The 25,623-nt window shown below is 42.8% G+C and overlaps 5 protein-coding genes across 6 annotated transcripts; 3 read left to right on the top strand and 2 right to left on the bottom strand.

Annotated features, from left to right (window-relative positions):
• The first annotated feature begins 888 nt into the window (after positions 1-888).
• LOC4330800 (peptidyl-prolyl cis-trans isomerase FKBP12) lies at positions 889-2,946 on the top strand. The gene is made up of 5 exons (XM_015769882.2): positions 889-1,076; positions 1,383-1,416; positions 1,646-1,707; positions 2,301-2,353; positions 2,674-2,946. Exons 1-5 carry the CDS (start codon positions 989-991, stop codon positions 2,773-2,775), a joined length of 339 nt encoding a protein of 112 aa, XP_015625368.1. The 5' UTR covers positions 889-988; the 3' UTR covers positions 2,776-2,946.
• Positions 2,947-3,684: 738 nt separating this feature from the next.
• LOC4330799 (uncharacterized) lies at positions 3,685-13,801 on the bottom strand. The gene is made up of 23 exons (XM_015769881.3): positions 13,606-13,801; positions 13,350-13,419; positions 12,524-13,219; positions 11,507-11,673; positions 11,335-11,409; positions 11,120-11,254; positions 10,478-10,596; positions 10,016-10,312; positions 9,858-9,945; positions 9,648-9,753; positions 9,383-9,493; positions 8,537-8,700; positions 7,863-7,983; positions 7,038-7,262; positions 6,763-6,953; positions 6,395-6,562; positions 6,204-6,309; positions 5,782-5,919; positions 5,523-5,687; positions 5,240-5,443; positions 4,685-4,879; positions 4,546-4,617; positions 3,685-4,423 (listed from the first exon to the last, which is right to left on the bottom strand). The coding sequence occupies exons 2-23, from the start codon at positions 13,398-13,400 to the stop codon at positions 4,271-4,273; spliced, it is 3,747 nt and encodes a 1,248-aa protein (XP_015625367.1). The 5' UTR covers positions 13,401-13,419; positions 13,606-13,801; the 3' UTR covers positions 3,685-4,270.
• A 3,055-nt stretch (positions 13,802-16,856) lies between these two features.
• Positions 16,857-19,066, top strand: LOC4330798 (uncharacterized). 2 transcript variants are annotated; one of them, XM_015767578.3, is made up of 5 exons: positions 16,857-17,090; positions 17,347-17,424; positions 17,637-17,712; positions 18,533-18,606; positions 18,706-19,066. In XM_015767578.3, the coding sequence occupies exons 1-5, from the start codon at positions 16,992-16,994 to the stop codon at positions 18,775-18,777; spliced, it is 399 nt and encodes a 132-aa protein (XP_015623064.3). In that variant the 5' UTR covers positions 16,857-16,991; the 3' UTR covers positions 18,778-19,066. The 2 variants fall into 2 exon arrangements, with proteins under 2 accessions (XP_015623064.3, XP_066163379.1); XM_066307282.1 differs by having other exon boundaries at positions 17,568-17,712.
• Positions 19,067-19,487: 421 nt separating this feature from the next.
• On the bottom strand, positions 19,488-21,520 carry LOC4330797 (protein CURVATURE THYLAKOID 1D, chloroplastic). Its single transcript, XM_015767576.3, has 5 exons — positions 21,259-21,520; positions 20,939-21,174; positions 20,269-20,373; positions 19,927-19,998; positions 19,488-19,847 (listed from the first exon to the last, which is right to left on the bottom strand). Exons 1-5 carry the CDS (start codon positions 21,404-21,406, stop codon positions 19,791-19,793), a joined length of 618 nt encoding a protein of 205 aa, XP_015623062.1. The 5' UTR covers positions 21,407-21,520; the 3' UTR covers positions 19,488-19,790.
• Positions 21,521-23,059: 1,539 nt separating this feature from the next.
• LOC4330796 (SNW/SKI-interacting protein A-like) lies at positions 23,060-25,416 on the top strand. Its single transcript, XM_015770866.3, has one exon. The coding sequence runs from the start codon at positions 23,161-23,163 to the stop codon at positions 24,982-24,984; it is 1,824 nt and encodes a 607-aa protein (XP_015626352.1). The 5' UTR covers positions 23,060-23,160; the 3' UTR covers positions 24,985-25,416.
• Positions 25,417-25,623: the final 207 nt, after the last annotated feature.

Below are 25,623 nucleotides of genomic sequence, written 5' to 3'. Positions count from 1 at the left end.
AAGATTATGGGTTGTTTGGTTGATACCTAACTTTGACATAACTAAGGTTAGACAAGTAATATGTCTAAGAAATAGTTGGTTATAGCCCGCAGGGGGGATTTACAATTATGACATTGCAAACATTAACCTTTGCTATAATAACACTAGGCTCACATTTTATAGACACAGATGGACCCATTTGTCATCCACTCGGAGTGTCAAAACAGCGAAGCTCTCGTGTTTGCAGTCCCAATATTACAAATTTCTCGCCCGCATGTGTGATATGTTTAGTTACAAATTTGAAAGTGCGGGTAGGTCTTAAGAGTAAGAAAGTGTGCATAATTGTGAAGTGAAACAATCACATGACTAAATAATCGTGATATGACTAAAGTGTGGTATGGTAAAGTGAGACAACCAACCCATCACCCCCTTAGTCAATGGCCGGTCAGCAGCTTAATACGGCATTTGTAGCCTCACGACTAATATTGTATGGTTCTTTTAATAGGTTTTTCATAGGACGACACAAAATATATTTTTCGAGATCGTTATAGGAATGTAACAAAATATCGTACGCATAGTATTTTCCGTTATGTTTACCGTTATGTTTATGTTATTCCAGTTTCTTTCCCATGTTTTTATTTTTTGAGCGGTTTCCCATGTTTTTATGGTTGTGCGCAACCTATATACGTAGAGGTCGGATGCAATTTTATTGCGAAAAAAAAGAAGAAAACCATTGAAGCTGGACCGTAGGACTGAAAAGATCGTCTCTCCATCCAACGGCCCAGGAGACGCCGGAACAATTACACCACCAGAAAGTCGTGTAATAAAAAAAAGTAGTGGATTGGTGGTGTAATAAAAAAGGAATCTACTAGCGCTCTATAAGGGCGAGCCGCACGGCACCACCAATCCACCACTGATCATACTAGCACAGAGCGCCGCCGCCGAGGAGAGTCCAATCGAGAAGAAGGGAGGAGAGGCAAGCGGAGAGGAAGAAGAAGAAGAAGAGAGGATGGGCTTCGAGAAGACGATCCTGAAAGCCGGCACCGGTCCCAAGCCCGTCAAGGGCCAGAAGGTCACCGTCCACTGCACCGGCTTCGGTTCGCCGCTTTCCTCCCTCCCTATCTCCCCCAGAACATTTCCTTTCATGCTTTTTCTTTTCTTGGATCCGTGCGTGTGCTTAGCTGAATCAACCTGAGCGGTAAGAACAAGGTGGTTCGTTCCCAGATCCATTTCTTGTTGGATCTCATGTTTGATGCCAGGATTGTCTTTTGGATAGATGGTTTAGATTCAAATCGCAGCTGCTAGTTTACCTCTGTCCGGTTTGTGGATAGATTTCTGAGTTTCTGTTTTGGAGTAGTTAAGCCTAACTTGGTTTCCTTGCCATGCTGCTTTCTTTTCTGCAGGGAAAGATAATGATCTCGCTAAGAAGTTTTGGAGGTACAAAAACTATCCTTTTTCTTTTCTTGTTCTGTTGTAACTTGGATGGCGCGTCGCGTGGCGTTGGTTCAGCCAATGCTGTGTATTTGTTGTTTATGGGTAGAAAATTTATCGTTAGACCTCACAAATCAAAATTCTTGGAGGTAATTTTGGATAAAGTTATTTTCCCCCAAAAATATTCAGACAAGATAGAAATTTCATCTGATGTTGTGTCCTTTGTTTCTCTCAGCACAAAGGACGCAGGCCAGGAGCCATTCAGTTTCAATATAGGCCAGGGTTCGGTGATCAAAGGTAATCTCATCTCAAATAACTATTCAATTCATACACAATGATTCTGCCAGTTGGTAATCGGTGCATATGTTCCTAGATTCTGTGGTTACATGGTGGAAACAAAAAAAAAGTTGTTATCTCATCAAGGGATTAATCATCTAGTTATCCCGATTGCCAATTTCATTTTATTTCACGAAAGTAGTTCCTCGCATTGACTAATGATGAATAAGAACATGAGATCACTGCTGTTTGTGATTTTTTTTCAATTGTACAGTTGAGATTATCTAATCAGATTTATGATATAGCTAGAAAGGTGCACTGTTTGCCTTCACTGTTTATGTTGCATTTAGTTTGATCATAACTTGCCAGTTGTGTCTTCTCGTTATGATGACACACTCTCATGTATCCTTGATTTATTCTGGTTGCTATATAAACTGGTGTAAGGCATATTCGAACTGCAATACTGTATTTCTGTTGCTGTATAAACTTGTACTATTATTTTAGAAGTTCACCATACATTTCCAAGAACCAATCAAAGTCATATCACATCCCAAGCATTGACAAATCAAGTTGACTCTTTCGATTGAGGTATAACACTACTCTCTTGCTTATAGGATGGGACGAGGGAGTTATGACCATGCAAGTGGGTGAAGTTGCTCGTATTCAGGTATGCAGCGCTTGGGTTTCACACGTGTCTAAATTAATGTCTGCAAGTTTGTTTCTGGTTTGTTTTAGCGTCTATGTGTCTGCAAGTTTGTTTTAGCGCGATAAATCCTTTGCTGATTTATTCGGCATCTACTGTAAAATTTCCTGTTGCTTTGAAGTGCTTAAATGCCGAAGTGTTCAAATGAGCTTGAACTAAAGGGCTTTTTTACCTTTGCAAAATGTCAAGCTGTACCTATTTCCTGAGAATCCGTCTGTATATCATACTATTGTTATATTTGCTTTGCTTTCTGGCACCTGGCATTCTGATTGTTCTTGTTGCAGTGCACCCCGGATTATGCGTATGGAGCTAGTGGGTTTCCGGCCTGGGGAATTCGACCAAACTCAGTGCTGGTGTTCGAGATTGAGGTTCTTAGCGCCCAGTAAACGCATCATGTAATTCCGGATGGATCTAAAATTCCATGAGTACTGAAATAATTGTAACGTCACAACACTGCTGCGTGCTACCGCTGGAATGTTCTATGTTATTGACCAAGTAACGTTACACCATCGTCTATGGACACGATAATAAGTTTCGGGCCGTACATTTTCGTATTACTTTTGCTGAATTCGTCGTCTCTTTGTTATAACAAGTTTCATGCCGTTACCTTGTTGCATTACTTTGACTGAGACGGCAGTGGCAATGTGGCATACTGGCATGATATGTTCAGGTAAGCAGAAGGCCGTGTGGTGGTGAACTGGTGATGCTCAACCGGTGACGCCTCTAATTGGCAGTTCATTCCAAACTTATCCAAAATAGTTTATTTCGTACTGATGCAGCCAAATTTTGAATATTTAAACTAACTTTAAATTAAACTAGGTGGTTTTGCATCAAAGCCTTGGCTTTCAAACGGCGAAAAGTTACAGAAATCAATATTTTTAGTTGCTCTGTTTATTTTTCTTGGTATGTGCTCACTTTGTTTCCTAGCCAAACTCAAAACTTTTTTAGATTTGATCAAATTTACAAAAAAAAATATACATCTATAACACCAAATTAGTTTCACTAAATGTAATGTTGAATATATTGTGATAGTACATTTTGTGTTGAAAATGTAATTATGCCTTTCTATAATTTTGGTTATAAACTTTTTAAATTTGTTTAGGAATAAAATCAAACCAAATTAGTTTCACTAAATGTAATATTGAATATATTCTGATAGTACATTGTGTTGAAAATGTAATTATGCCTTTCTATAATTTTGGTTATAAACTTTTTAAATTTGTTTAGGAATAAAATCAAAGCTTATAATATAAGAGAGTAATAATTAGCTCAACCATTAAGGCAGGAGAAATATATGACGCTGAGCACCTATCAAAACATTTTGGAATCAGCCCGAAAACATACTCCATGAACTTCGCCAGAATCTCTAGCATAGTGGCATGTAGCTTTGCCTTTCACTAGCTCGACCACCATTACTATACTATACAAGCCGTCACGAACAATCAATTGTCCCGTCCATACATTAGAAGAAAATAATTTCTATCAACGAGTCATCGACCTCGAAACACTAACATTGGCAATTGTGTGAGCACAGATAGATGCTATCGATGATCTAACCTAAAGCATCACTTAAACTACACTACCTACAGTGCAGTCCAATTTTTCAATGCAGACCATCCCACAGGCAGCAGAAGCATACTTGAACCAGGTTTAACCAGCAAAGTATCATTTGATGGACTTATCTGGTAGGCCATCTTCTCCGGTCATGCACTTCAAGTCTTCAATGGGACCCTTCTGTAGCCTTGTTTTTTTGTTGTACTTATATCTTTATATTTTTCACATTTTTCCTTTACATAGATTCCCACATCTTCACTTTGCATCTTCCGCAGCATGTCAACACGTCCTTATTCTTCCAGTGACTGGTATGTACACCAAAAATGCTCAGTAATAGAAGCTAGAGTTCTTCTGTCGGGGTGCATCTTTGCAGAGGATCGACCGAACTTCCATGATGGATCTAGGTGGTTCCAGCTCCTTCTGTTGGATCGAATTACCCAGCAGCTGCTGCATCTGGGATGCAAATGTATCATCCAGCACCTGCAATGTTGCATGTTTATTTAATCATAGCAGAAAGGAGGAGCATCAACAATGGAGAACTAAATAAATAGGCCGTCACTGGCAAGCAGGGTGACATGGGGACTGTAGGAGCATAAACTTACAGATACTGCAACACGTGCGCCTTTGTACCAGGCTCTGTTTTCTTTGCGATTCTCCAGGAAACTCAAGACATCCTAAAACCAGGTTGATTAGTAACATGTATGACAAAGAGAAAAATATGAAGGGTACTTCTATTCATACCTGTCCCATTCGGTCCCAAAAACCTCGGCATATAGCTACAAACACATGGACTTCAGTGACCTTGTGTACATGATTTATTGCCTCAACAAGTTGGTCCTTCAACGCTTGCATCCTGCTTCGAATATCTGACTCCATCACCAATTCTTTTGAATCCTGAATGATCTTCTTGAGCTTTGTAGTATTTTGCATGCGAGTCTTCAAAAAAAAAACAGAAGATAAGAATACAATATTTTTCAACAAACTTAACAACACATCATCCATCAAAGGTGTCAACAAAGCAACTGTCTCCGCAGTTGAATTGACTGCTAAATTGCTACATATAGAACAGAAAATTGAGTGCTATTAGTCAAAGCAGCATTACTGATAATCAAGACTAAATTCCCTAAAAAGTGTCTTTTTTAAATGACTCCAGATCAAAGTAGCATAATGGATCAGTTATGACATTAAAATCTATTTGTGTCCAGGGTGACTGGGTTGCGAGCTCTCTCTAAAATGACTGCAAATAAGTCAGCGTTTGAAAAGGTAAAACTGCATAAAATGTCGCAATACACTCACATTTTCTGAGAGCTTCTCCACAACAGCTTGCATGTAGTTTCGGAATTTGGCCCTCAGTGTTACCGTAACTTCACTAAGTCTCTCCCCAATAGCTGCAGAGTTTCCTCCATTAGGCATACAAGAACTCCATGACTTCAGATGACTCTCAATCCTTGGCCGCAAAACATCTAATAGTCTTTTCATTGTATTCAGGAGAATGCCCAGCTGAAAGCAAATAAGGGGTCAAATAGTAAGACTTGAAATTCAAATAAATGTGGACCAACAGTTCAACAACAAAACTTACATCTTCAGGTACAGTATAGGGGCCAACTGAATTGCGCTTCGTGAGTTTCTGCACATATTTGAGACCAAATTTCTTTGGGGCAATACAATCCTTAAGTGGAGCCAAAACATCCCCGTACTGTTTTTCAAGAGACTCTATCACTGCTTTCTCAATATCCGCAATAGCCTTTTATTGTAAAGCAAGGAAATAGCACATGTTAAGTTGGATTTCTTTGCTGTGCAACAGTTCAATAAAGGTCCCATGAATGATACAAACTTACATTCTCAAGAACAAATATGTATTCTGGCCATCGGCAAATGATAACCTCGTACTCTGTCAATGTATTCTTCAGCAAATCATACATCTCGTCCACAAAAGGTGTGGTCATATGCTGAGTCCTAACTCCTGACCATTTAACCTGATATAATTGGAGAAGGTGATGCATAATGAGATACAATTACAAAATATATTGACTGAAAACCTGGGTGGACAAACTATTTTAGTAGCTGCCAGGGCACAGTACCTACATATAACCTCTCCAATGTTACACAAATGGAGAATAAAAGCAAAGATAAATACTGGATTAACACTGAGGCAACACAGTACCAATAGCAAATGGTATTTGTCATATGAAGAACCTGTGCTAACCAAACATATCATAGATCAACAATGAACAGGAGCAAAAGAAAGAGCAGAACCTACCTTATCCATCCTGCAATTTTCCAGCAACGTCCTGCGCTTGTCTTCGATCCATAAGACAATGTACAAATGAAATAGCTCTTTTGCGTCAACACCGGCTTTAATTGGGCTGTGCAGAAATTCAAATTCAGTCTTGCCTAGACAAGGCATGAGAAAGAAGAGAACCTAGCAAACACATAAGAATTCTTTTTTACCATATATTCCAGCTAGCAAGGTCCTTCTGAAAGTCAGCAGTTGCAATCACCAAATCAGCAACAGGTGATGAAGGGCCAGTTGGAGGGCATGCCACAAGAAAAGCACGCAGTCTATTTGAGAGTTCCACACTATAGATGGACGCAGCTAAATTGGGGAGGTCAACAAAACTGTAGAAGCAGAGGGACAAACATAAAATTGAAATGATTGATAGAAAAAAATAGAAACAATAGCAAAAGCAATATAATCAGTAGAATAGTCAACGCGTCTAAATACTCTACAATGAAACTATGCATACAAAGTAAGTAATGAATAACAGTACATGGTAATATACTAGCCTAGAACAGATGTTGCAATACAATCACAATACCTGGGAAGTATGTGCTGGTTATGAATTTCAATGTCTGTAAAGATTTCATTACGTAGATTACAGCATAATGATTTCATCTTCTGGTAAGCTGTTGTAAAGGTCACCAGATCCACTCTTATGCCTTCGGAATTTCCTGCTACATATTCATCAGTCTCAAGCATGTATCGTCTTGATCGTTTCCTGGCAGCAGCCTGGACATATTTTTGAATAAATCAAGCTACAGAGTTCTGGCTATAGAAGATAAATATCGAGATATAAAACAGTTGAAGAATGACCTGGAAATAACCGCATAATCTGAGTTGAGCCTCTGGAGATAATACATCATGGAGAAGACTGTAAAGCTTTATAGCTGGTTCTAGAGCACAAGCAGCCAAACCAGTTGGAGGTCTAAAATCTTCCACTAAACCCGACGGCAAAGATTCATTCAGAGACTTGTAATTCTCAAATACCATCGCTAAAGTTTGCTCAATTTGCTCCTCAACTTCACCTAATATGCGGTTCTGATGATACAATTCCAGTGAAGCAGCACAGTTAAGATGTTAATGTTACATAAGCAATTTCAGAAAGAAAAAACAAAATAAGCCAATAAAGCATAATATAATTTATTCCACGTAACTAGATTAATTTGCCTGTTATCTCTACAACATAAGAAGAGTTGGTGATGGTGTTGGTGTGCTCTATGGTGATCTTCTATAGATTGATACATGTATACAATTGTGTACCATTTGTAAGATTTAAAATAATTCCATACCGTATATGTGCTTACATATAGATAGTCGGTTGATACAAATTTCTTTAGTTTTACATCTGAAGATAATTATTCTAGCATTTCTTTTAATATTAGAACATATAAAATACACATTCATTTGTAAACAGTTAGCATATAGGTGCAGTACTGCTATTGCACACAAGGATAACATAACATCAACACAAACAAGGGTACACCCAGTGCTGAAAGCTCCCACACATTATTGGGTGTAAGGAAGGGAATTTCTTGGATAATATACTATATAGCATTAACATTAAATCATGGCATTTGCTATCAGATGTGCAACAGAACTTGCTGTTCCAGGGGAAATATCTGAAGAAAAGAACAGTACCTCTTGATGGCTCAATGCAGCAGTGCCTTGGGTCTTCATTAGTACGGGTAACAAAAGGTCATGAACCAGATTGAGCCAATCAGCAGTAGGGGTTGCAACATCCATGATATAAGAGAGATACCTGAACAAGGAGTCAAGGGCTAGCACTCAGCAATAGCAAAGGAAAGGAAATGAGGGAAGATGACAGATATTTGAAAAAAAATTATGATATGATAGAAAAATTTAAAGGTTCTAATCAACTGCTAGAACAGCCTTGTGAGTCAGACTTAAATAATCTCATCAGGTATTGTAAATATTTCTTGCATCTAGACAGATCAAGAAAAGGGAACATATGGCAAGACTTAAGCAAGTTAAGTCACAACGTCATGCCAACAACTATATGCTAAGGCTGAGTTCTTTCCCCAACTTTCCCAACTCACCTCCCTCGTTTTACGCGCGCACGCTTTTCAAACTGCTAAACGGTGTGTTTTTTGCCAAAAAAAAATCTATATGAAAGTTGTTTTAAAAAACCATATTAATCCATTTTTCAAGTTTTTTTAGCTAATACTTAATTAATCATGCATTAAACAGTCGCTTCGTTTTGCGTGCATGGGAGGGAGGGTTCCCAACCCATGCTCACGAACGCAGCCTAAGTAAAAGTGATGGTTATTGGTCCTATAGTAATAGCCAAATACCTCAGCTTTGTGTAGGCATCTGAAACGCCATAGTACAATGCAAATTCTGTCAACAACCATTTCCAGGAACCATGCAAGATGAGATTCCGTTGTTGAATGTGCTGTGCTTTCATTGCAACTTCCAAAACAATATCATAAGCCACAGTTTCTGCAACAGAGCCATACTGCAAAGAAAATCACGGCCATGAAAATTAAATAGATGTCAATTAGTCAAGTATCCCTTCCACTCAATAGAGCACATTTTTAATCTCAAAATGGATAGGCCATTTCGAATCAGGCAGCTACGAAAGAAAGGTATACTTTTAAATCATGTTTATATGACTTAGATCCTGATAAACAGACTACCCTGTTCAGACAAATTCAAATCTACAATGTAAAATCACTCTTGTTTCATGTTATTCCATCAGAATGAAGATTTAGGAAACATTTCCTTTGCTGACATGCTGGAATTCATAGTAACATAAATAAAAGAAAACTTCAGTCGAATCATGATATGTCTGGCAAGAACAAAGTCTACAGTCTAAATACATGATAAAGGCTGTTTTACACTCTTTTTTTTAAGTGACAACCATGACAGGAAAATATAAGTAAGTTGATCAATGATTGATATACTGTTGTTTCCATGTTATACAGGAAACAATCAAATGGTAAAAAATGCCATCCATGAAAATCATCCGTGTCATTTAAGGTGTTCAGTAAATCGACAGCTAGCAAAAGGAGTGTGGGGGAGAAATGAGCAATAGGTTACAGTGCTGCAATTAACAGGTATCAAATAAATTAAATTCACATGAATACATAACATCCTAAGATGATAAGACCTGAATTTGCAGAACACTGAATCAGTACCTTCGTGTTGTTCTCATCTGCAGCAGTTGTGTAGTGTATGTATAGCTGTATGCGGCCTACGAGTTCATGCTCAGGTTCCCGGTATATTGACCACCAACGAAGCTTGTCAGTCTACACAAGAAAGTTGAGAAATACTGTAAGGAACAAGGATTTTGAAGAAGTCATAGATTGTACAATAACCATTTAGAGCAAGTATGAAAATCTACAATAACTTCTATTTAAAGAACTTAAACAGAGAGTAGCAAGTTGGTTTGGAAAATCATACAGATTCCTCTGCCATTGTAGCAACTTGAGCAACAACACGTCCACAGGGCTTTCCTTTTGAATCAGAAACATCAATGATCAAATCATCTCCAAGGCTATCCGGGAAGCTGAAATATTTACATAAAAATATTCAGCCTCACTAATCTCATAATATTCAGATTTCCAGGCAAAACAATGATATATGTGCTCAAAGAAAGGTCTTGCTACATACAAGACATGTGTTTCACCAGATCCTGGCTGCATCGGTACAACATCATCTTCAGGTGTACTTTTAAGCCTCAATTGGCAAGAGTAAGTCTCTGAGGCAAAAAGGACATGATGGATTCAGTTAGGGAACTCAATGTTAAAAGAGAAGTGATCCATATATACCTTGCGGTGTTTCATAGGATGAGCTGTTGCGCAGGGTAGTCACGCCAACTTTTAGCACACCAGATACCTGCTTGATGTACTGAGCACTTGCTTGCATGTACGCTAAGCTATGTTTTGAAAAGGAACTGTTAGCAGGTAGCTGTGGTAAAGTTTGGATCCTTCGAACCGACTCCCATCCAGAGGAGAGTGTGGATTGTACATTTGACAAACGGTACCGAACTGAATTTAGTTTCACCATCGGCAATGATGAGAAATTGCAACCAGATGGTACATCTACAGACATCCGGACTTTCCGCACTGCAATTGGAAATATTAACTAAGTTAGCACTATCATCTTGGCATTCCTTTGCATGCAACAATGACAATGCAAATCAATATTCTGGTAATGGTAGCTATGAAGATGTGGATATAAGTAGTTTTCATAAACAGTAGGGGAAAATAGCCAGTGTTGGGTTTCCATACCTTGAACCTTCATCTTGCCAATTGTTTTCTTGGGTTTGGATGCAACTCCATCGCTAACAAGCTCAGATGTCCGTTTTGCCATGAGCTCTTCTTCTGATTGTAGAAGCACATTTTGCAGGCTAAAAAATAAACAAGAATATCAACTTAAGATTGTATTACTGTTTATGCACTAAGGATGGAGTGAAACAAATATTTAAGCACTATCAGCATGAATGTGCATTAGCAGTTTAGCACATGGATAACAAATGTTTAGGTTATGTTTACAAGAGGCTAGATCCAAACACTTTCTATCAGTTTTGACTTCTAAAGTATCCATTTTAAAAAAAGGAAAGTACAATAACAATTTACTCAAGATCCATAAATATTTCCAACTGTAGCAAATCAATGGACAGGAACAACCACAGCAGTCAAGTAAAACTAGAATGAATAGATAAATTTTGTATCTGAGGAATTTATTTAAAGATTTTTCAAAGTACAAGAATTGGCAATTGCAGACAGAAACTTAAAGCACTGTTCACCTCAGGTTCAGAATAGGCAGGTATAAAGCCAGCAAACATAGACAGCTACAGTAGTTAATGGCATTTTACATACTGTCATATTTTATGAGCAGAAAGCATTGTTCATGCATAAAAAATAACTCACCAAAATGTATTTCGCAGAAGTGTGCATTCATTTTCCAGAAAAACAGGAGCTTCCATGCAACCTCTAGCCCATGCATGAAGGCACAAGCGAACACAAGCATCATAAGCAAGAACAGAATACCAGGGCCCTTGCAAACTTGGATAATTTTTTTAAGAAATGTGTTAGTAGTGAGCATAGTACACCAGAACAAATTATGACTTGCTTACTACACATACCTGGCATGAAACGTGGGGACTCGAAGAGGAATTGAACTAGATGGTTTGCTGCTGTGCCCAGGATTTAAAGTGCTCCTACATAACCGAACAATTTTACAGAAATAAATGCAAACATAACAAAAAAAAACTTCTCAAGAAGTATTTAACAAATAACATGTATTACAAAAGCTACCTTTCACTTTTCTCAGGCAAGTTAGGTTCCAAGCCATCATCATTATATTCCTCTTTTTTGACAGTCGAACCATCGCATACGTTTGCATCAACATTTTGAGAAACTTGGCTTATTTCCTGATCATAAGCATGTATTGGCGGTGCACTGGGTACATCAGATAGTCCATCCTGCACATAAAAATCAATCATCACAATTACACAACTTAAAAGTAACAATGTCATCGTGCGACATGTTCAATCAACACATCACATATTGTTCCCTGAAAACTTATCAATATAAAAATTCTCAATATATATGATTTCCTTTGGCTAGTTTGGATCATTTATAGAAAACTTGACAACAAAACATTCCCCAGAAAACTGCATTTTAAAAACGGTTTTGCATACAAGATTACAGTACCTGCTCAGCGCACATGCTTTTCTCAAGAGGAAGCAAATGTTCCAGATTTATGACAGATAATCCTAGGAGAGGGTTTCTCTTTAGAATCCAGAAGCAAAAATTGTTTTTTTAATCATCCAGACCATAATCAAAGTGAACTAAATTACAATTCTGCTTCAGAAAATATTCATGGAACCCCACCAAAAAAAAGAAAAAGAAAATATTCATGGAAGGGGGGAAATATTTTTTTTTCTCAGAGAACTATGGAGTTGTGGAGGACATACTATCGAACAAAATTCTGAGATATAGAATGCAACAAACAGTATCAGGTAATCTAGATTCTGGACAGATGATTCCTCAAAACAAGAAAACTGTTTCATTTTTAAGTTTAGGTGCTAATTTTTTTTAGCAGCTGGTTGCTTGGTGCGGGTTCACATACTACTGACCATAAACATTTTCAGCTTTATGCAATACAGGCTTTTCTTTCCTAACTCAACCGAAAGGTGAGTGCTTGTACATGGTACCGCAGAATGAAGTAAAATGGAAATGACAAGTAATGCTATTGCTTTCACAGAAATAAGATACTGAAGCTGAGGATAAGAAAATGAATATGCTTTACAGGTAAGCGCAGAAACGTACCATTTGAGAAGATTTCACATTGTCTTGAGCAGGGACATGGGCAGAATACTTATCCTGTTGATATGTTCTTGAGTTTAAAGGTGCAGTGCGGCTGTAATTCTCTGCAGCTGCCATCCGGGTTTTCGGAACTGCATTGTTCGCTTCTCTTCGCGCTGGGCCGTTATGAGAGTACTCAGATGCATACCCACCCCTCGAGGCCACACCTTTGCTCCGTGTCTCCACCTGACTGGAGAACTCCGAGCTCCCAGCTGAGTCCGAGTACTCCTCCTCCTCAACATATCTACCGACCTGTGCCTGGGGCCGCCGTACCTGCTGCTGCTTCGTCCTTGGCAGTGCAGTGTCTCTCGACGAGCTCAGATCCGAGTAATCGCTCGAGTAGTAACTCGGCATCCCGGGAACCGTAGCATACCGGTACTGGGGCACGGCCGTGCGCCTGAGAATGTCCTCGCGGCGGGGCGACGAGTCCACGGAGTATCTGCCGCTGCACACCTCGACCTCCTCGGTGTCCGACGACTCCTCCATGTCGGATCCCGAGGCGACGCTGCCGTCGTCGGTGCGCAGCGGCGGCGCCGCCGCGCGAGGCAGGTGCCCGCTCCGGAACTTCTCCGGCGGCGGCATGCCGAGGCCGCCCCCGGCGCCGCGCACCGCGCGGAGCGCGTCGATGCGGTCGTGGCTGTGCACCGCCCCGCCATGGCCCTGCCACATTTTGCATCAACCAACACCACCACGCAGAAAAAAAAAAGCACGCGTCAGTGACGAAAACCCAACGCGACACCGAGCAAACCAGCTAGGGCTCGGGAGGAGCACGGCGAGCTCGAACTCTCACCTCACGAACCCACTTGAGGGCGTCTCGATCTAGCCCCTCCGTGAACATCATCAGCGCATGCGAGTTCCAACTGAAACGGACGAACAAATTCAGCAGAAAAAAATCATCAACAAAATTTCAAGCCACTCACACCAAATGCATGCGATCCAAACACCCACAAACCACCGGGGAAAAAAAATCCACACAACGCAGATTCAAGCACGACGAGCAAATTCCAACGATTAGGAACCAAATCCAGCAGAGAAATCCCACTTACCTTGCACCCGAGCCGGAGCGCGGATTCGGCGCTGGAACTGAGAGCGACACGACCGCTCTGGTTTGAATTAATTCGAAAAAAAATCCACGCAAACAATTCCACCCAGCGGCTAGCGGAGGCGACAGCGACCGGAGCCCGGAAGAGAGCCCGAGTGAGGTGGTAGGGAAGAGGGGAAGAGGAGAAGGAAAGGGACAACGAAGAGTTTAGGCTTGGGTCAGTGTGGGAGAAGAAAGGAAAACCCACTGTAAATTTTCGAATTAACGGAAAAAAGGCAGGGTAATTTACATGTTAGCCCTCGTCTGGTTCCTCGTTTGGTAAGAAATTAATGGAAGATCTCTTCAACGCGTTTCAGAAATTTTCTCGATTTCCTTCCTCTTTGCAGAAATAACCCAGCGTTTGCTTAGCAAGGAGAAAAAAAAATCATCCTTTGATACGGTAAATCATATCTCGTGCGGTGCTTGCAGTAACCTTCCGAAGTTACGGTAAATTATTTGGCGGTAATTCTCGTGCGGCAGAGGGACCCATCGGTGAATTCATTAACACGGTCCAACGTTTAGGTTGGACTCTCGCTTTCCGTTTCGTTTGAACCTTCTCCGCACGTCAGCCACAACGGGAGGGAGGCCGCGACGCCCGGGCGCGCGTTGACGCCGTCACGGGGCGCGCCGTTACTCCGGCCGTGGTGGGGCCCCGTAACGGTCGAAACGTCGTAGTGGGCGGCCGACGTGGTGGCGCCGTGGCGGGGTGGACCGGTGGGAACGCGCTCGCCCGCCCGAGGGGAATCTGTACCGTTCGATGCTCCGTAGGGACACGTGGCGCGCATCGGGAGCGGGATGAAGGGGCGCGCGGTGTTGTGTGGGGCGGCGCATGTGACGGAGGGTGGGGGCACATGGGTAGGTGGGGCCCACGTGTCGGGGTCTTTTTCTCCAGCGGCGTGGCTATAATATTCCGGCTGCCGCGGGTGAAAGGACGGTGATGCCCCTGGCTTTTCGGGGGAATTACACTCGGCTAATGGGCTCGTGCCACTGATGGAGTGACACTGATGCTGCTACTAGTAGCTTTCGGTGCAGTCTGTATTGTGCTGGATGGGTGTGAGGCGGTGTGGGGCCCGGTTGGCGCAGCAGGGGAAAAAAAAAAACGAAGGAGTAGAAAAAACACAGGATTCTGACAGGATTTGAAGCGTAAAACAAAGGATTGTAAAACACAAGAAAAACATAGGAATGGTCGTTTGATTGGAGCGCAGGAAAAATGCAGGAATCGGATGAGAGAGATAGACTAAAAGGAAATTTTCCAAGAGGTTGGAGCTCTTGCTAAATTTTCTCCAAAATCTACATACAATGTGCCGTTTCATATGAATTTTATAGGATTTGGAAAGCTTCGATCCTTTGAATCAAAGGGCCAAATAGGAAAATTTCCTATAGGATTTGAATCCTATGAAATTTCTATATAAATCCTTTGATTCAAAGAGGCCCTAACAGTAACACACAACTAGGCCCTTGCTGGCTGCTAATGATGGTAGGGATTGCCATTTTGTTCCTGCCTGAGCTGAAACATAGCTGTTGATTGTTTGTAACGTGAATTTTTCATGCATTTGTTAATCTATAATTCCGCAAAGCGATCATGTGTTAATGCAACCCCAGCATTTTCATCCACTAATAAAGTAATAAACAGATGGTTAAATTCAACTGAAGTTGTTCCGCGTGAACTTCTCTACTCCAAAATTCAGGTACTAGAAGCAATTCATGCATCGAGTATGAACATAAAACGCTAACCTGTACAAAACAATATCAAGAACGCTCCACCGACACTACCGATCCACCCGACCCCAGCATTTCCTTGGCTCCTCGTCATCTGCAGGTCGTCGTCGTCATGAGCTTTTCACCGATGTCGAAATTGTACGTAGGTGTCTTCCAAGCTTGAGCCAATTACGTACCTTTTTGGCTTTTGCAGCGTGGCCGATCGCGCGGAAAGGGGAGCGGTTTGGTCGGGTTGGACGAGAAATCGACGGGGCACCCCGGCCCGCCCGACTGATGAGATTTCACACGGAAAGCGTTGCGCGCGAGCGCGAGAGCTGCACCCCACCCAACACGTAAAGGTTGCGTCCGGATCATAACGGTGAACGTTCAGGGGCAAACCTGGAAACACAGTATTAGGCCATTCCCAATGCAATGACTAGATGATGTGTATAGTATTAAATAAGCTGCCACCTATAATAAAAAATGATATGACAACTGAATAAATGAGGAAAGAGAAGAAAACTATGTCTCAAGACATGGTTTCTACACGATATCAAAACATCATGTGAGATAAATAACATTAAATTTAAGTATGAAATAGTGATGTTTGCATTAGAATAGTTGTGTCTAGTAGTAGTTTCTTAATGATATGGAGTTTATAGAAACTATACGTTTAGATTGGGAATGGCCTTACGTAGGAGTACTCGTTAATGTTCCTCGTTTACTGAGCAGTGTGAAACTGCACGTGGACCTGAAGCATTTTCTCCTTCGTTTACTCGATCTGCTTCCTTCGACACTACGGAATGTCAGTCAGCTCTGATATGTCGATTGTAGTGAGCTGTTTTTTTTTGTTAATAGCAAGTGGTAGTGCAAAGCGTTTCTTCTCCCGTGTAACACGGCAAAATGCCATGTTGCCATGGGACCTGAGGCTTATTTGCTTAGCAGTGCGGGATTTGCTGAAACGAAACCGATTCCCGTTTTGCGTGGATGGATGCTTCACGCCGGCTGGATCCGAGTTTCGGCGTGGATCACTTTTGGTGTGAGCTAATATTATTTTCGACGTGTGTAGAGCTAAACCCAACTTTATTTCGAACCGGGGGCGGAATAATAGCGGAATGTGATCGTGCCGTGTAATGATTCCAATTGTCGAGTAAGCATCGTTCGTGCACTTTGCTAATGTCCTCTCATCGAGTATTTTACATGGAAAATTCCTTTGTAGAGTAGTACTACTGTACTTGTAGCTGCCCAAGTGACGAGGGAGTTGGTGAGATTTTCGTCCCAGGTGGATGGTGAATTGGTGATCTGTGTCAGTTCATCCTATGGGCCGAGACAAACAAAATGGATTTCAAAGCCCATCCAAAACACGAATACGTTGTACATGGGCCTGGGCCTCAAGTGCAACCACAGGCGAAGCCACGTCGGGCGTGTCAAATTGTGGTCCATTACTCGACCAGAAAATCCCCCCCAAAAAAATCAGAAAAATCTACTACTAGAACCTTCCTGGCTTCGTCGAAGCCCACGAAATCCAACTACCGCCAGCCATCTCACGGGACGGGAGAATCGCCGGAATCGGCGCGATTCTCCGGGCACGAATCGGGCCGAGAAATCCCGGGTGCGCGCTGCGTCGAAGCGGCGCGGCGAGAGGGGAGGGGAATGTGGTGGGAGTGGGAGGAGGACGGCGAGGAGGCGGCGCGGCCGGGGGAGGAGGTCCCCGTCGACTTCGACTTCATCTCCCTCCTCTGCAAGCCCAAGGTGGGAATCGCCACGCCCACGCCTCGTCTCGTCTCTTCTCCTTCGATTTCTCCGCCGCGATCTTTTTTTTTTCTGTGGCACGTTTGTTCATGACCTGAGTTAACCCTCACGGGCGTTTGGATTGCGATAGATGATTGCTGTTTTTGTGTTGGGGGGAGCGGATCTTGTAGATGGAATGCCGCCCGCTGGTTGCGATTGTGCTGTTTCCTTTTACCCAATTGGGAATTGGCTCAGGGACCCCGATTCGTGAATGCAGGATTACTACAAGATTCTGGAAGTGGGATATGATGCGTCGGAAGAGGCGATCAGGTCGAGCTATATACGTCTTGCACTGGTCAGTGTTTGCTCTAACACGGTGCTGTATTTGTGCTTCACATTCTTGAATCGTCCTGTGAATTATCTCGTCAAGTAAAGTTTGGCCTAATTCCACTTTTGTGCTTCACATTCTTGAATTGTCCTATGAATTATCTCGTCAAGTCTAGGGATTCCACTTTTGTGATGGTTTACACCAATGCCTGCCTAATGATGTCCACTCTCTTCATTCAGAAGTGGCACCCTGACAAGAAGCAGGGCGAAGAAAATGCAACCTCCAGATTTCAGGAGATTAATGAAGCATACCAAGGTGAGCAATGAAGTTGTTTAATTGATCTGATACGTCTATGTCTATGTTAACTTCAATGTGAAAATAGTATGTGCCGTACTGCAGTTTACCTTTGTTTTTTTGGTCTCTTGCTAACATAATAAGTTGCCAGCAGCAAATCAAAATAGATATTAATGTTCGGTTGCATGCAGATTTATCTGTATTAGTGAATTTCATAACTATTACTCCTGAGATGCCTAGACATGGAACAATTGATGTCATCTATGTCCAAGAGACCAAGATGTTATTCTTGAATTTAAATACAAGGAATTGCTACCACAAGACTAAAGGATGTTTGGCTGTTCTTTCAAATTGTTTAGGTGCCAATGATTCGTGTGTTTCCTCATTTACAATGGATTAGTAGTTACTAGGAATCTGGGTTGTGCTTAATTAAACAATCCAATTTCTCTCGGCATTCAGTTGGAGATAGCTTCCTCGTATTCTTGTCAAGTAGATTGTCAAATCTTCTGGAGACTAATGCACTTCGAACAGGAGAAATTGCTCATTGCTTAACACAAAAATGCTCAGATAATCTATAGTCAGGCTAGCTCTGTGATTGAATCATTGCTAAGAAATTATGTGAAACATGATCTTAGTTCGTTGTCACACTTGAGCCACATTTATGGTGCACCTTGAACATCTTGGATACATTCACGTAGCTTTATAAATTTATATGCATTGGTGTTACTATCTGTGCTCACTGACAGGGCATCTTTTCGTAACTAATCTTTCCCATTGTAAAGAGTGTTCTTCAGTTTGATATATCAGGTCTCATTCATGATACCATAACTGTTTTTCACAGTGCTCAGTAATCCAGCCAAAAGGCGAGAGTATGACAAGAAAGGCATTCTTTATGTTCAAGATCATAATGTAGTGGTAAGTCCCCGCCCTCCTACCCCCACCCAACACACACACACACACTGAAAGAAAATCTATGTTGCACAAGACACTTCTGATTTTTCATAACTCTTTCAGGACTATCTGAACCGGCACAAAGGTTTAATCCTTACTTGCAATGGCCTTGGCATAAGGCATTCAGTATGGTGATCTTACTCAGGGGTACTACAGTCTGCATCCATCTGCTGTCTTTGGATGGTGTGTGTCATTGTAAAATCTCATGTAATCTGCAAAATGTAGCACGGTCATGCGGACCTGCCACTTTTGGGAGGAAATGATGACGCTGAGTTCATCCTGGTATCCTACAACATAGATGATTCTTATTTGGTGATCAGTTGTTGTAGATTGCACGAAGCAAGAGTTCTAAGTTACACATACATGTCGCCCCTTTGTGTAACATACTAACATACCATATGAAATGCCAGCACGCACTTCAAAATATCTTGTTAGTTACTGATGTTATTGAGCGCAGCTGAATGGCAGGGGGAAAATAACTCGGTTAAAGACTTACCTGGCAAGTTTTATATTGCCTTTAAAGGGGAAATATAAGTACTTCACATAACGGTATCTGCATTTCGCACTGATGCAACTACAGATGTAGCGATTTGCCAGAGATAGGATTTAGGATTTGTGATTTGTCTAAAAAGTTCTCTATGCTACTTGCTTAGTATATATACAATATATTTCTTCCAATGTTTTTCAAACTACAGTGTTTTGACAAATGGAAAGTGGTCGGAAGGGAATTAGGGAAAATATCAGCTGATCTGTTGGTGACACTGCTTCTCCCACTCAATTTTCAATGTGTCAAAACTCAATAGTTCTTTACAACAAAAGGGACGGACAGTTATGTGCTGAAGCAATTTACCAAATATGAAGGTCGACCCATTTGATATATTATTATGTATCCAAGGTACACAGCTTCACAGTTGGCGGCACTTTCAGTATGGAGTATATACATCGGATCAAGTGGTAAAAAAACCAGAAAGACTTGAGCAAGCTCCGCTCTAACAAACAAAAATCTATGGATGTCTGATCATATTTGAAGCGAAAGAAACGTGGCTTACATACACAACTTTTTTCCCTTTCAGTAATAGAAAAAAGAAGACCTAATAATAAGTTGGCTGCGAAGCCTAACATACACCATAGGATCATTCATCGTGAGCTCAAATAATCCTCTCTTTCAGATCTTCGAATTTCGCAAACAGTTTGTCCCTGCTTTCCTGCATATATGATAAAATGATCTTAGGATCACACAACAGGAATGACTGGCGCTTGCTTTGTAGGGAGTTGAAAATGTACCTTGAAGAGGAGGTACCGTGAAGTGAACCAAATTGAGTAACCAGTTCCTATGAGTTCAAGAACTTTTGGAACCTGCAATGAGATGATCAAGCGGTTTAGGAAGTACAGTGTAAACTCTTCAAGTAATAAGTACGACAAAACTATATCAACCCTACTACTGCTGACAACTAGAACTACATTTTTCAGATACTGGACAACTAGGACTACATTTTTCAGATAATGGACAACTAGGCGTATATACCAGGAGCGGTTTGAAGACAGATTTTAACTATTTTCGATACATACAAATTTGTAAACAATGTCATATCTACATATTTGGTGAAAAATGTCATATCTACATACCAAGGGAATGGAATCGATTGCAGAAACAACTGAAGATAGAACCCATAGGACAACCAAAGCACCGGATCCATAGAGGACAAGAGTTGGTGTCACTTGGATGTCCAGCTGAAATGAACGATTAAAAAATTTGTGTGAGCAACAGTACTAAATGCAGTACAGCAAAGGCGTTTCAATGCCTCATCCCGTATAGCAAACACAAGAACAGGCAAGCTGAATATATGGAAATGGATGCAGGAAAGATGAGATTATGGTGATACATACACTCGCTTCTGAGTTAACAGAAATAGAAGGAAAAAAAACAATGTGGTACGCTATACATGAAACAATCAAACTTCAATCCATAGCAAGAAAACTATGGCATATGGCATTTGTTTCTGTCTATCATGTGTTGGGGTTTAGAGCTCTGTCTCTGCAAACCTCATGCTAGGTCCTAATCACCCAGCTCACAAACTCTCACATTTTGGTACACGAGTCGGTGACTGAACTCAATTTTACATTTTGAGATCTATCAAGTATGCATTTGTCATTGGATTCTTCACCATACTTCTGTATGCAATATTCTTCAACTCGTCTCTCCTCTCAATCATTTGACAGCAACAGGTAATTGGGCATTGATATGTCAGAATTGGCGATCAATTCAGAAACATCAACAGGTACAACGAGGCAATACCTTGCTGAGGATGTCATCCAAGCCGCCGTCCTCCTCGGCTGCCCCCGACGACACCGGCGCCGCCGCCACGGTCTCCAGAGACCCGCCATTAGAGACCGCCGCGACCTCCTCGCTCTTCTCCTCCGCCGGCGGCGGATCGGGCTTGTCCTCCGTGACGACGACGGTGGACGCCGACGCCGACGCGGGCTCCTCCGATGGCACCGGGTCCGGCGCCGCCGCGCTCGCGCACCGCCATCCTGGCGACAACCATCACCAACAGCAAAACCGTCAGAAAGATAATCAATCAATCAATCAAAAAAAATCGTGGCGCGTTCGGGCACCTCGAGTCGGGAGGTGGCGGTTGCTGCGGCGGAGGGTGGCGGCGGCGGCGACGGCGGGAGGAGCAGCGCGGCGGTGGTGGAAGGAGGAGGCGAAGCATAAGGGGGCGGTGGCGCGCGCGGAGGCGACGGTGGAGACGAAGAGCTCCATTTTTTTTTTCTCTTCCTCGGCTTTCTGTGGAGGCCCGAGAAGGCTGGGGGTTTGAGGTTTTTGTGAGCTGGGAGGAGGATGAGGGTGGTGGTGGGCTAGTGGCTCAGTGAGACTGTGCGAGTGAGCTGTGCACTACTACTACTTGTGCTGATGCTGTCCGAATTTTTCTTTTCTTTTTCTTTTTCTTCTCTTTTTTCACACACCCTGATTTTTTGTTTGTGCTTTTGGAGGGTGACATGTGGCGCTTTCTCTTTTGCTCGCTCCTTTTCTCTGAGTACCACCTGTGTGTGTGGTGTGGTTTCGCATTCTTTGGATGGATCTACTTTCATTTTCATTCTTCTTTTTCTGGTACAATTATACTCCCTGTAACTGTAGTCCTGTACCATGCAATTTAACTGTAGCATAATTCGTATTCTAGAAGATTTTGGCCTGTTAAAATACAAACAAATTGATAGTGTCCGTAGTACATGTGGAGTAGTATGTGCTGCCCATTTAGATCGAGTTGTCTGGGTACTTCCACGCCACCATTTTTTCCAAGTCCATAAAATATTTTCTATTTATTTTAGTACGGCAGATTTTCATTCGCTAGCCAACCATAGAACTGACACATTACATAGGCACTTTCTCTTTTTCCTGGGATAATACATTAACATTTGGGGTAACATTTTCTAGTGGACCAAAAATTTTGTCGGCTGGTAACACGGCCTTTGAGAAGGCCCAGTACTGCAGGTATACCATTCCGTCCGGTCTCCAGCCCGCTTCCTTACGTTGTACTTAGTAGGATAATTTGGGCTGGCACAGTAAGTAGGCCTAGCATTTTCACCGACCACGCGCGTGGGCCTGGCTGGGTGGTGACAATGTGTGTCATGTGGAGCCCAAATTGGCAGATTAAACTCGTGTTAGCAAGCGAAATTAATGGGCCCACTTGTCAGTCTCATTTATTCTCGTTAAACAAACAGGCAAACATTCCGAGCCGTTAATACCGTAGCCTCGTTACTCGTTACTCACTCCGTCCAAAAAAAAATAAATCTAAAATATAGAATGTGACATATCCTAGTAGAACGAATCTGGACATATGTATGTCCAGATTTATTGTACTAGGAAGTACTATGTTGGTTTTTTATGAGACGGAGGGAGTAGCCATTACCCGTGCAGACAAGCATGGCTCCGTTCGAGCAGGAGAGATTGCTGGGAGATTGAGGAGAAAACATCTACTTTTCTACGCGCACACTTCCCAAACTACTAAACGATGCGTTTTTGGCAAAAAAAAATTCTTTTGAAAAGTTGTTTTAAAAAATCATATTAATCTATTTTTAAAACTTACAATAGTTAATACTCAATTAATAATACACTAATGGCTCACCTCACCTTATTTTGCGTATCTTCTCAATCCCCTCTTTCCTATCCTCTCAGGATTCAACCCAGTTATCATCATCACCAGTATTAATAGTTTCCAGCCCAAGGAATTATTTTGTTTCGGACTAGAAGTCTCAGACACGATGGTATTTGCTTCGGATTGGCTAAGGATTTGGTGCATATTTATCGGCCCAGCCCAAATTCTTATCGGGCCTAGCCCATCCGGTAGCCGCCATAACCCCACCGGCCACCGTGGTCAGCTTCTCTTATCGCGTTGCCCAAATAATTACACGAATCGAACCAAACCCTAGCTTTTCCTCTTCGATTCCCGATCCCCCACCCAGCGACTCGCCGGAACCCTAGCCCTAGATCCCGCGCGGCTTGCCGCCGTGCTAGCCATGGCGTCCCTCAAGGAGCTCCTCCCGACGCCCAAGGCGGCGGCGTCGACGTTCTACGACCACAGCAGCGACCCGTGGTTCAAGGAGCGGTATGGCGGGGAGTCGGCGCAATCCGACGCGGCGGCGGCGGCGGCGAAGCCTTCGGGCCCCGCCAAGCCCGTGCCGCCGTACGGGAAGCGTGGCGGGTTCGTGCCGCGGCGGCCGGAGGACTTCGGGGACGGCGGCGCCTTCCCGGAGATCCACGTCGCGCAGTACCCGCTCGGCATGGGCCGGCGCGACGAGAAGGGCGGCTCGAAGATCCTCGCGCTCACCGTCGACGCCAAGGGCAGCGTCGCCTTCGACGCCGTCGTGAAGCAGGGTGAGAACGCCTCTAAGATCGTTTACTCAAAGCACAGCGACCTCGTGCCCAAGATTGCCACGGCTGATTCCGAGGCAACCGCGGACGACGAGGAGTACCAGAAACAGATCGAAGAAACCACTGAACGAACTAAAGCTGCCTTGGAGAAGGTTGTCAATGTTCGGCTCTCCGCCGCACAGCCCAAGAATGTGCCGACGCATGATTCAGAGTCAAAGTTTATCAAGTATAAGCCATCGCAGCAATCGGCAGCCTTCAATTCAGGTGCCAAGGAGAGGATTATTAGGATGTCAGAGATGGCTCAGGATCCTCTTGAGCCACCGAAATTCAAGCATAAGCGAGTGCCCCGCGCTTCTGGATCACCGCCTGTCCCAGTGATGCACTCGCCACCACGGCCAGTGACAGTGAAGGACCAGCAAGATTGGAAGATTCCACCATGCATTTCAAATTGGAAAAATCCAAAGGGTTACACCATACCACTCGACAAGAGGTTGGCAGCTGATGGAAGGGGGCTGCAGGAGGTTCAAATTAATGATAACTTTGCAAAGCTCTCTGAAGCACTGTATGTGGCGGAGCAGAAGGCCAGGGAGGCAGTACAGATGCGATCCAAGGTGCAGAGGGAGCTGCAGCTGAAGGAGAAGGAGAGGAAGGAGCAAGAGCTAAGGGCACTTGCACAGAAGGCGCGCATGGAGAGGACTGGTGCCCCACCTGCACCTACAGGGGTTCCTGCTGGTGGTGGTAGAGGTGCTGTTGATGACAGGGAGGAAGATATGGATTTGGAGCAGCCTCGTGAGCAACGAAGGGAGAGTAGAGAAGAAAGGGAAGCAAGGATTGAGCGTGACAGGATTCGTGAGGAGAGGAGACGTGAGAGGGAGAGAGAGAGGAGGCTGGAGGCCAGGGATGCTGCAATGGGCAAGAAGAGTAAGCTCACTAGAGACAGGGATCGTGATGTCAGTGAGAAGATTGCCCTGGGCATGGCAAGCACTGGCGGTGCTAAAGGTGGGGAAGTCATGTATGACCAGAGGTTGTTCAACCAGGATAAAGGAATGGACTCTGGGTTTGCTACAGATGATCAGTATAACATCTACTCCAAGGGTCTCTTCACAGCGCAGCCAACGCTATCCACACTTTACAGGCCTAAGAAGGACGGTGATTCTGATGTGTATGGCGATGCAGATGAACAACTGGAGAAGGTTATGAAGACAGATAGGTTCAAACCAGACAAAGGATTTTCTGGTGCTTCAGAGAGGTCTGGAAAGAGAGACAGACCTGTGGAGTTTGATAAACAGGAGGAGAATGATCCCTTCGGTCTTGATCAGTTCTTGACTGAAGTGAAGAAGGGGAAGAAAGCTGTTGAGAAGATTGGAAGCGGAGGAGCCATGAGGGCAAGTGGTGGATCCTCAATGAGAGATGATTACGAGGGTGGAGGATCTGGGAGGTCCCGCATTAACTTTGAAAGAGGTCGTTGAGGTATTAGATCTGCATGTTTTGTTCAGAAGTTTCTCCATGCATTCCAAATGTTATCTGGAGGGTATTCTGTTGAGAATATCAACTTCTTGATGAGAGGACTTGATGTCTGAGTTGTCTTAATGCAACGTCTACTTCCAAGGGGCATCTTAAGGAGTGTACCTGTTTAGATCCTGTGATTATGCTTGTTGTTTATCTATTTGTGGATGGATCTGTAAGCTTAACTTATCATCATTCCATATCCCTTATATTTTGTGGTGCTTTATGAAGTCTCGATGTGTCTGGCTGACCTTACATTTTCTGGTACTGTACCAAGTCTTTAAGATGTATCTGCCTATCTGGCTGAAATACTGAGACACGGGATACATATAAATTCCGTGTTCTGTTTTTTCACAAGTTCTAATTATTTCATGCTACCATGATTGTTGGCTGGATGGATTTCTGGGTATTGCCAATATCGGTATGTTGTTTTGGGGATATTCATGTTTTGTGCAAATAGTGAATTCTTCGAAAATTTTTTGTCGGTAAGCATTTTCTGTTGCAAGACTTTGCCGGAGCATTCCCTTTGCTTGCAGTTGATGTGGTTTCTGTAGTACCAACTTTCGGATTAAATAACTTCTCTTTTGTGATTATTACTGGTA

This window comes from Oryza sativa, chromosome 2 (assembly GCF_034140825.1).
Source record: "Oryza sativa Japonica Group chromosome 2, ASM3414082v1".
NCBI classification, from domain to species: Eukaryota; Viridiplantae; Streptophyta; class Magnoliopsida; order Poales; family Poaceae; genus Oryza; species Oryza sativa.
Note: the sequence above shows the minus strand (reverse complement) of the source record. Positions and strands in the feature narration are given on the sequence as shown.

Bases quoted from the DNA above. Each gene is read 5' to 3' on its own strand.
- LOC4330797 (XM_015767576.3), bottom strand. From the start codon at position 21,406: ATGGAGCTCTTCGTCTCCACCGTCGCCTCCGCGCGCGCCACCGCCCCC. The intron at 20,374-20,938 runs GTATTGCCTCGT...CGTTCATTTCAG, and splicing joins TGGATGACATCCTCAGCAAG to CTGGACATCCAAGTGACACC. The intron at 19,999-20,268 runs GTATGTAGATAT...ATCTCATTGCAG, and splicing joins CAATCGATTCCATTCCCTTG to GTTCCAAAAGTTCTTGAACT.
- LOC4330800 (XM_015769882.2), top strand. From the start codon at position 989: ATGGGCTTCGAGAAGACGATCCTGAAAGCCGGCACCGGTCCCAAGCCC. The intron at 1,077-1,382 runs GTTCGCCGCTTT...TCTTTTCTGCAG, and splicing joins CGTCCACTGCACCGGCTTCG to GGAAAGATAATGATCTCGCT. The intron at 1,417-1,645 runs GTACAAAAACTA...TGTTTCTCTCAG, and splicing joins CTCGCTAAGAAGTTTTGGAG to CACAAAGGACGCAGGCCAGG.
- LOC4330799 (XM_015769881.3), bottom strand. From the start codon at position 13,400: ATGATGTTCACGGAGGGGCTAGATCGAGACGCCCTCAAGTGGGTTCGT. The intron at 11,255-11,334 runs GTATGTGTAGTA...AAATTATCCAAG, and splicing joins GTCCCCACGTTTCATGCCAG to TTTGCAAGGGCCCTGGTATT. The intron at 7,984-8,536 runs GTATTTGGCTAT...CTCCTTGTTCAG, and splicing joins GATGCCTACACAAAGCTGAG to GTATCTCTCTTATATCATGG.
- LOC4330798 (XM_066307282.1), top strand. From the start codon at position 16,992: ATGTGGTGGGAGTGGGAGGAGGACGGCGAGGAGGCGGCGCGGCCGGGG. The intron at 17,713-18,532 runs GTGAGCAATGAA...TGTTTTTCACAG, and splicing joins GATTAATGAAGCATACCAAG to TGCTCAGTAATCCAGCCAAA. The intron at 18,607-18,705 runs GTAAGTCCCCGC...TAACTCTTTCAG, and splicing joins TTCAAGATCATAATGTAGTG to GACTATCTGAACCGGCACAA.
- LOC4330796 (XM_015770866.3), top strand. From the start codon at position 23,161: ATGGCGTCCCTCAAGGAGCTCCTCCCGACGCCCAAGGCGGCGGCGTCG.